The sequence below is a fragment of the Equus przewalskii genome, chromosome 7 (assembly GCF_037783145.1).
Source record: "Equus przewalskii isolate Varuska chromosome 7, EquPr2, whole genome shotgun sequence".
NCBI lineage: Eukaryota > Metazoa > Chordata > Mammalia > Perissodactyla > Equidae > Equus > Equus przewalskii.
In genome coordinates this window covers 36,430,098-36,440,318 of record NC_091837.1, presented here as the reverse complement: position 1 = coordinate 36,440,318, position 10,221 = coordinate 36,430,098, and the positions used below count along the sequence as shown (strand labels likewise).

Genomic DNA, 10,221 nt, shown 5'->3' with positions numbered 1-10,221 from the left:
AAAAAGAAGAGAAATTAAATGTCCCCTACAGAATCAGAGTATCTCCCAAAACGTAAAGCAGTTAAGAAGCCCATGTATACTTGATTTTGCAGATGCTACCCAGACTACAATCTATCTCAGAACCAACCATTGCATAATGCATTTTTTAAAATGCCTATTCTAAAAATACATTGCATTTTATAATATTTATTACCAATGTGGAGGGGAAGGGAGATTTCTAGCCTAAACACTAAAACCAAACATATACATGAGACTGTTGGACAGTAGCCTGTAATACAGTCTTATGATAGGAGACTTCACACACACCTATTAAATAGCATCTTACGTGCCTTACTCAGTCATGTCAAATTAAGACCAATTTTCTTTCCACAAAGTGACCAGAACAGACACTGTGCTTGAGTCAGGAGAGGCGACTTCTAGTCCCAGCTCTGCCTCTACCTAGCTGTGAGACACGCGAAAGTTCTCTTAACTCTCATAAAAGCCTGACTCCTCAACTATAAAGCAAAAGGACTGAAATAAATTCTAAGGAGCATTTCCATAAAACTGGATTTTGCCAAATTTTTTGAGAACTTTAATTTTTAAAAAAATGATAGCCATGAAATATCAAGCTTGATACTTATCACCAATAATGTTATTATAAAGAGAGCTTTAAGCTTTACTGATTCTGCATTTATGGGACAGAAACGAAAGACAAATTTTTTAGCATGCTTTTCCAGTTATCAGAAAGGGAGGGAAATTTTCCAATGACCATAAAGCACAGAATGGAAACACTACCCGCAGTAGCATGCTAGTAATGGACAGCATTACTTGTGTTTGTTTTTAGGAACTTTTGCAAACAAGCAAGAGGTTTTATAAAAGATAGCTTAGAGCACAATGATACAATCCATGTGATCTGACAAATTCAAAACACACCTGAAACGAAAAGGCAACCAAAGGACTTTACATTATGTCGCTCGTTTAGAAAATGTGCACACAGACCTGGGCCCAGCATACTTCACTGTGCCACATCGAGCCCCAAGTCCAATTCCCTTTCACAAGGAAGTGTGTCGTCTTTGACAAAACCAACACCTAGTTTCAGGAATCAAAACTCACTTGGATTAGAGTGTACTGAGTAGAAAAACAACAGATTTTCTCTGGTTCCAAAATTTTCTGTGCTAGTACAAGTGAGATAAATGAAAACATAAGACTAAGTACAGGAAACTATCAGACCCTATAATGCACATTTATACTGAAAATTTGTTTCACACTTAACAGGTTTACAAAGCATAAAGTCATTTTTCACAAAGAAAATTCCCAAGGCTTGCACAGTAACACCAAATTTCCATAATGGAAATTTACTTTGAACACCAAGTTGGGCAGGAAAAAACACCTACTTTTAACTATTATTATGAAACGTTACAAAATCAAAGGCATTATTAGGCTGGTTAAAAAGCACTTGACTAGAACCAAGAAGCAGTCATCTTTGAGAAGACACTAAAAGAACCTGCTAAGAATGGGGTAAATTAAATGCAGCAGAGCCAGAAGGCATACCTATAAGCTGACTGAAGTTCCAGCAGTTTTGTTCTCACGGTATTTGCTCATTTTATATTATCTTGAAGACAAACTGATTATGATCTTCCAAAAGCCCAAAAGTAGCTTAAAATGGTATCAATTCCTTTCCTTAAGAGGATGACTTTTAACTACAAATACTATAATATCCAAAAGGGTTTCAATGCAAGATAAAATGAGGCATTATAAATTTCACATTACCACACCGTGCACGCTCTGGTACCCATCTAATGACACGACAGACACAAACAAGCTATCGAGCAAGAATCTGTTAACAGTTTTATTATTTTTTTATGTTAAATACCATGGGACAGGATTGTAAGGATGAAAAACTCAGTCAACAACCGCCTCACAAGGGATAAGAAAAATTCTGCCATGATATTAGCAAAGGTAAAGGAGAAAATTTACACTGTAAGAGGCACCATTTCCCCACAGAATACCTCTTGGCATTTCCTGAATGAGTGGGATTAGCAATCTAAATAAATCATATTTCAAGAGGTAACAGCAACAGATAAAATTTAAAGGGATTATTAAAATAACATTTACAAGACTCTGAACAATTCTCGAACTCTTATTAAAACCACAAAGAAAGAACAAATCTTTATTTATGAATTTCATAAAGGACTGAATGTGCAACTGACATCTGCTAGTGATGATCTGGTAATATACAATTTGTCCAGTAGCCGAACAGTTTCTTTTTATTGTGTTTTCTAACCATAAGAGATCATTAAAGGCAAAGCCTAAATGACGCTGTACACACAAAAAAAATGGTCACCGTGGGCCATACTACCAATGAAATGGTAGGTAAACAAATCTTTTTCTGGTCAAGAGAAAAAAAAAGAAATAGCACTCTGCATGCTTCAATCTACAAGATGAATTTCCCTAGAAAGAATCCAATGAAAATGGCTGCAATCACAACCAGAAGTGAAGGAAGAGGACTGGTGACATTATCTCTGAAGGAAGCAGCTGAGGTGGATCCAGGTTTATCCGAATGTGCTACCTTTCTGAGCCTTAAGCCTTCATCCTAGAAAAAAACATACACACAAAAAGAGGTTTTAAAAACAGATATGTATATAGTAAGACTACTGAGCTACAAATCTGCAGACAGAAAGCAGGTCAGCACGCATCTGGCTGGGGACGGGAACAGGGAGTAAGTGCTAAGTGGCGTAAGAAAACTCCCTTAGGGTGATGGGAAGATGCTAAAACTGGATGCTAGTGATGGCTGCACAATTCTATAAATTTACTAAAAATCAGTGAATTGTATCCTCTGTGTCTTTATGGAATATAAATTATACCTCAATAATGCTAGCTTTAAAAACTGGAGCTGAAAATATACTCCAAAGAAACTGAAAAACAGACATGGCTATATTTACACAGAAGGAAAAACCCACTAAAATTAATATAATTCAAGAAGAGTTCCGGGCACTTATTTATTTCCAAGGAGGCCCAGTGTTGCTTCATCAGATGCAGCTGTCCTAGTGCATGCTCAGTGTAAGGCAGGAGGGCTGTGTGTAAAAGGGCCAGCACTGGGGCTGGACTGCTAAGTAGACACAGGATCGTTTCTTGGGAAACTACAAATTACAACTGCTGTGGAGGGTTGTACACAGAAACCCCACCTGAAGCGCTGCACCTGGACTGGAGAGGGAGACCGCTGCTCCACGCCAAAGTGACTGAGAGCCTCCCAACAAGAGCGGGAGGCCTCATTCTGACATGTACGGGTTTCACACAGCAAAGATTCTGACACTCTATGAGTTTAGGGGACAAGGTTTCTCAGCAAGAAAGCGTAGTCACTCAAAGAAGGAGGTTGTTGTGACAGTTTACCAGCTGCAGTGTGACCCTGGGGAAAATACTGATACCCGTTTCCTAGGTAGCTGGCTTTACCTGTGTCCATCATCCCACTAGATGAATGACAGGGCGCATTTTTACTTCCTCAGTGCAAGCTATTTTTATTTTCTCACACCGATTCCTTTAGTTGCTTCCTAATACCAACTCAAAGAGCCCACCTGATGTCATATGGTTTTGTTTGCATTACTAGATTTTTGAGGGTTTGTGGGTTTGGTCTTATGCTAATGAAGTCCTATGTGGAGAGAGCAAGGATTCTCAATCCCAGCAAGAACTGTAAAAAAAATACTCCTGCTGAGTCTAATTCACTAGGTCTGGGGAGGGTTAGACACGGGTATTTTAAAAAGCTCACTAGGAGAGCAAGATACACAGTCTGGATTAAGAACCACAGGGCTAGAGGAATAAAAAGGGAGAGAGATCAGACACGCTTGAGATGGCAACTATGATGGGCCTTATGTATGAAATGTTAAGGGGCCAAAATTGATTTATAAGCCAGGAGTCTTCAAGGTTCTTCTGTTTTATCTTTTAAACAGCAGAATGCTTTTTCAAAAAACAGTGCCTACAGCACAGCCCATAAAGAACACAGACCAGGAATCAAGTCTCACTCACCTATCTCCCCGCTGACTCTTCCTATTGTCCAACCCTACCTATGCCATTCCTACTGTTTCCACTTCTGCCCTCCCTACCAAGAGATGACCAAATCTACTGAGCGTGCTAAGGAGTACATCTTTCATCAAAGAACAGAACTGTGGAAATCATGGTAGATAAAGTAAAAGTAACAAAAAAAAGCATCCTTAAACATCCAGGGGGTGTGGGTGTGAACTGGACATAATCTTTCCACCAGCCAGGTACTGGGTGCAGGGGGCCCCTGGGAAGGGTACCATGGAACATGAAGAGAGAGCCAGAAAATTACTTCAGCACAGATCAATTCGAGATACATGCTTTTGATTCAGTGTAGTTCCTATATTCACTGAACAGATAGAAAAATGAAATACAGATTAAGTCCCATAATGTAGCTTATTATACATTTTTGTATCTACTTGGATACGAAAAGCTTCTAACGAAGCCTAAAAAAGCAATTTAAAGGTATTCAGGTCTTGAAATAAGTAAGTACTTATCAAAGGCAAATGATTAATAAACTCCACACATTCAAATTAGTCCTCATTCACCAGACCCTCCGTTTATTCATTCAAATATATGAATGCAAAGATGAACACAGTCCTTGCCCCCAAAGAAACTACTGCCCAATAGAGGGAGAAAGAGCTCCAACAAATAGAAGCAGTAAGATGTAAGAGGTATCACGGAAACAAAGGAGACAGCATTCCAAAACAATCTTTCTTTTCTTTAAGGGAGAGAGAATCCTAGAAAAAGTTACACTGAAAAGATGACAAGAACAAAAAGATGAAAAAGAGTACAAATGTGCGTGTATGTACATGCTGTGAGGGCAGGGGCAGGGTTTCAGGCCTTTTCAGTCAGAGGGAAAAGCTTAAGCTAAAACAAAAGAGGAGTGATAAAAAAGAGGCTTCTTCAGGATGCTCTAGCCCAGGGTTGTCCAATACAAACACAACGTGAGCTTCAAATGTGAGCCACAGATGTAATTTTAAATTTTCTAATAGCACACTAAAAAGGTGAAAAGAAACTTAAAACTAATTTTAATACTATATTTTATTCAATCCAATGTAAACAAAATATTCTTTCAATATGTAACAATACAAAAAAGATATTTTACTTTTTTTGTACTAATTTATGACATCAGTGTGTATTTTACACTCACAGCACACTTTTGTGTGTGTGTGTGAGGAAGACTGGCCCTGAGCTAATATCTGTTGTCAATCCTCTTCTTTTTGCTTGAGCAAGATTGCCCCTGAACTAACATCTGTGCCAGTCTTCCTCTGTTTTATGTGGGACACCACCACGGCATGGCTGGACAAGCAGTGCTGCATCGGTGCCTGGGACCCTAACCTATGAAGCCCGGGTGCTGCAGCAGAGCACGCAAACTTAACCACTGCGCCACCAGGGCAGCTGCCCTCACAGCACATCCTAATTCAACCAACCACATTTCAGTGCTCAATGGCCTCAAAGGGCTAGTGACTACTAAATGGGACAGCACCACTCCACACAGTTTATATGACTTGGACACAAAATGTGAAGGATGGTACAAACAAGACGAAGCCGGCAATGCCACAGGCCAGATCACAAATAACTAGGACATCTACTAGGAAAGGAACTTGCAGGCAGTGAGAAGCCATAGTAAAACTGTGAAAAAAGGCTGAAGTAGGGAGCAAAGGCAAGGATATCATCAAACTGGGGGAAAGGAGAAAGATAAGGATCAATTTTAAAACCAATGGAGAAAATGGCCTAATAATATTCACATATCCTATGCCTTCATTTAAATCAACTTATTTTCAAACTCACTCTCAGGTGTCGATTTTCTTCTGACAGCTTCATCATTTCTCCCTGAAGTCTTTTACACTCTTCCATGAGTTTCCTTGTTTCAGTATCGTTGAGTGAAACACTATGCGGTTTGGGCATGGGTCCATCTTGTTTAGATGCATTCACCGGAACAGCTTTGCTAGGCTCTATATCATTCTGTATCAACAAGACAGTGGGAATTTTTTGACTACCAAATCTCCTTACAGGTTTTAAACAAACAAAAATTTAAACTCCACACCCTTCTTTTCCAAAAAACTATTTAAATGAAAAGTTTTGACAATTTTCAATTTCATTAATAAGAATTTTTTTAAACACCAAATACTAAATGAGTAAATGTCAGCAGTTAGATATAGCAGCCCACTCCCTCTGCTCCCATAACCTCTGCACTTACCTCCACCATAGCACTTATCATCTATCATAATAATGTACGTTTGATGGTCTTTCCTACAACACTTCAAAGGCTGGAGAGCAAGAGGCATTTCTCTTTGTATTTACCCCTAAACCCAGCACTTTGGCCAACAGCAGTTATTCAAAGAAAGTATCTATGCTGAATGTCTGATGCCAACCAAGATCCAAATAAGGTCATTTTCAGTGCTCTGGTTCTGCAATTCAAATGAGGTTTTGGGGAGGCGGGGGGAATATTATCATAATAATTCCAATAAAATTAGGACACTACCTAACAAAAACATTTAAAAGACAACCTAACTTCTATTAATGGGAAAAAATAATTGAAGGATATAAACAGTGAAGGAAAGATAATGAACAAACATAATATGGCAAAAATAGGAGGAAAGGAAGTTAATTCCATGATCTTAAACTCAAACATAAATGATTCTTTCAAATTATCAGTAACACTTTGTCTTAATTCATGAAATTCAATACAGAATCACAGCAGTACTTAACACTTTTAAAACTACAAGCCCCCAAATTTTAATTCTTACCAACACTTACCAATTTGAAACTAGTGACAAAGGCATGGAGATAAATACCAAGGAAAATGCCTAAGTATTCCCAAGCCTGTGGTCTAAACTGCTTCAGAATCCCTCATCCTATCATCACTTACACCATCACATGCACCGTAGCAGTATTAGCGCAACAAGTCATCTTTTTCTCTCTTTTTTTTCTTTTTGTGAGGAAGACTGTTGCTGAGCTAACATCCGTGCCAATCTTCCTCTATTTTACGTAGGACGCCGCCACAGCTTGGCTGGGCGAGCAGTGCTAAGTCTGCTCCCGGGATCTGAAACTATGAACCCTGGGCCACCGAAGCAGTGTGCAAACTTGACCGCTATGCCACGGGGCCAGCCCCCCAAGCCATCTTTTTAATTGAGTTTTACTGGCTAAAAATTTAACTTTCTAGATAAAAAGATAAAAACTGCTTTACTTTATTCAGATATAAACTTCTAACAAGATTTCCAAATTCAACGTTATGGCATTGCACAGTACTCATTAATAAAACGTAATTATAGATTACACACATATTACACCATGTCAGCTCCCAAATTTATATTAAGTGTAAGTAAACTGTTCAAGGGGAAGAACTATTATTTCTTACGAAAGGGGTGTGATTTGATCACTATGCCTGAATTCATGTAAAAATAATGTTATAAAGAGGCTCCAATGTGCAACACCACATATCAGACCTGTCAACATTCAGACTTTTCCATTTTTCTTCAGAAGCTTCCCGGTTGTGAAGGGTTTCTACAAAGCCTACTTCAGCCTCCTTCTCTGAGTTTTCCTCTTGCTGGCTTTCTGGTTCTTCACCTTATCCTCCCCTGTCCCCAACCAATCCCAAAGCTATTATTAAAAATCTGTGTCAGACATATTTTGCTCTTCATCAATATTCTTTCCTATTCTTTTCCTTAATAATAATTAGAACTCACTTCAAAATGATTTTTCAAGTGTGCTCAAACTCCAACCTAGACCAAGCCCAAATTCTGAAAATGAGGGCAGCACACTGGCTTGCTCTGTAAAGACGAAGTCAACAGTCAACTACATGGCAACTGAGAAGGACTCTTTAGGCTTTTGTTAAGAATTGGGAAAAAATATCATACTCATACCAGAAAGCTGACTAAGAAATTAAGAGAAGATACATGAGGCCAACAAGTGAAAAAAATTAAAATGAGGATCAAACTGTCCACAAATGGCTTATTTTTTAAATAAATTCTCAAAATTCCAGAAAATCTAGAATTATGAAAGGGGAGGAGAGGAAATTACCTCCATTATCTCATCAACCCAACACAACTATTATTTATATATTATCTTCCAATGCTTCTTCATATGCACATTTTATAAAACCAGCATACATGTAATGTTTTTATCTTTCTTTAATTTATATGTACGTCTTTTATCATTTTAAATGACACAATATGTCATTAAATATCCTATTCTGTGCCTTACCAAAATTACTTAAACATTTCACTCTTGTTGGACATTTGATGGGTAGCTTCCCACTCTGGGATTTTTTAACATGTCAATGAGTATCTTCTTATGGTGACAGAATTAGATTTTTCTTTTTTATTAAAATTTTTCTTAATGTTGTTATACTGCTTTTATAACAAAAAGAAGAAAGGTCATAACCAATTTGTGGAGCCTAAACCTAAGACTAGAATGCAAAAGATACAGTGAAGTTTGAACACATTTCAAAAGTGAGCCAAGTAAGTGTGAAACGAGTTACTCGGAGGATGGTTATACCACATACTATTTAGGCCCCCTACAAACCAGTCAACATACATAGCAGATGCAAAGAAATCTAATTTATTTTTGTATATTTAAAGTATAAGCATATATAACCTAACTTAGTCGAGGATTAAGGGGGGCTGCTGAGTCATTCATGTACCAACAATCTGAAGAGCCTGATGGGAACACTAAGGCTCGCCGTGACTTTAGTCTATGCTTGCATTCAGGAGCTCCATTTGTGAGGTTTGGCTCCAGGAAAACAGCTCGTTCCTGGAGAGTTTCTTCAGACTGGTCCAGAAAGAGGAGACTGGTTGTTCTGAGAACCATGAAACAGGCAAACTAGACTGTGACTGGTAGGAAACTGATGAAGAGTAACATTATATTAACATTGTACTTCAAACTGCAACTCAGAGTAAACTGAAAGGTCAAGGCCACGATATCAGTAAGACATGATATGCCACACCTTGTTCATTTTCCATTGTTTCATGTTATTCAGCCTATCTGCAGTAATCCTCTCCATCTACGAGTTCAATTTACTTCTCTATTTCTTTTTAACAACCTTCAGAATGTCAATTCCAATATTCTAACTTATTCCTACTGGGGATAATTAGAAAAAGAGAGAGCTAGGGACTGGAAAAAGAAGGGCAAAGGTAAAATATAAGACAAACCAGGGTTTTGCAATACAGCTTTGGGAAGGACAAAGGAGCTAAGGAATGTACACATGGAGCTCCGTTCTTGGGACTATTATGAGTAAGGCACGTAAACGTATATAAAGTGAGTTAAAAGGCTAAAGTTAAGAGCTGAGGCATGTAATCGTCACAGGCATAATTTAAAGCCTTAACCTGAGAAGTAAGAGAGTATATCTGAATAACAAGTTTACCAAAGATATATTTTTTCCCTGAACAACCAATTTACTCTGCTTCTCTAGGATGATTCCCAGAAGTGATTAACTAAAATCACAAATCAAAAAAGTATCAGACATTTAGAAAAAGGGTCAGATTTTAAGCCTTAGTATACATATTCTCTAGAAAGCCAAATCAAAGTATAAGCAAGCTGGTTCAGACTGTGGGGTTCCTGAAGTTTCCAGTGAGCAAGAAATGGTAAAGGAATCACACAGCAAACCTTACACCACCAGAAAGCCACCAGTGTCTTACTGATGCAGCGTCATTGTACTTGAGCAAGTTCAACTATGACCGAAGATCTTCAGAGCTTTAACCACCAATTCTCCTACCCTGGGGCACCGTAAACAACTAACAATGACAGTTAGAGGGTCACTATTATTTGTGTTTGATAACAAAACACAAAATAGCAGTTTCGTTTACCTTTTTTGATATATAAACACAAATACTTGCCTGGAGAGCAACGTCTGCCAGCTCCTCCGTTCGCTGCTATGCTCGCAGGTCTATTCAAGCAAGCTCCTAACTCTCTTTTGAGAGAATGCTCCCAAAATCTCAGTGACAGGAAAAATTATACCAACTTCATAATAATGTTCACACTTACAATAATGTTCACACTTATATTTGTCCTGCTCACTGCTGAGATTTTAAGTGTAGAATTGGTTTCTTTAGAACAGAGAATAGTTCATGTGTATCATTTTTAAGTGATTTGTGGTTCTACTGTAATTTTAAACATCGGTGAAAATTTCAATTCTATCTACTTCACAGAATACACTCACATATGTACTAGGTAACTACATTAACATAACCAGTAACACTAGTAGAC

The 10,221-nt window shown here is 38.1% G+C and overlaps 1 protein-coding gene across 2 annotated transcripts in view; it reads right to left on the bottom strand.

Annotated features, from left to right (window-relative positions):
- Positions 1 to 1,802: 1,802 nt before the first annotated feature.
- VAPA (VAMP associated protein A) overlaps positions 1,803 to 10,221 on the bottom strand; it is a 40,060-nt gene continuing 31,641 nt past the window's right edge. For both annotated transcript variants that reach the window (XM_070627448.1, XM_070627449.1), the window contains 2 exons: positions 5,806 to 5,979; positions 1,803 to 2,572 (listed from right to left, as the gene is read on the bottom strand). In XM_070627448.1, coding sequence (XP_070483549.1) covers positions 2,414 to 2,572; positions 5,806 to 5,979 — 333 coding nt within the window. In that variant the 3' untranslated portion in view covers positions 1,803 to 2,413. The remainder of the gene's footprint in view (positions 2,573 to 5,805; positions 5,980 to 10,221) is intronic.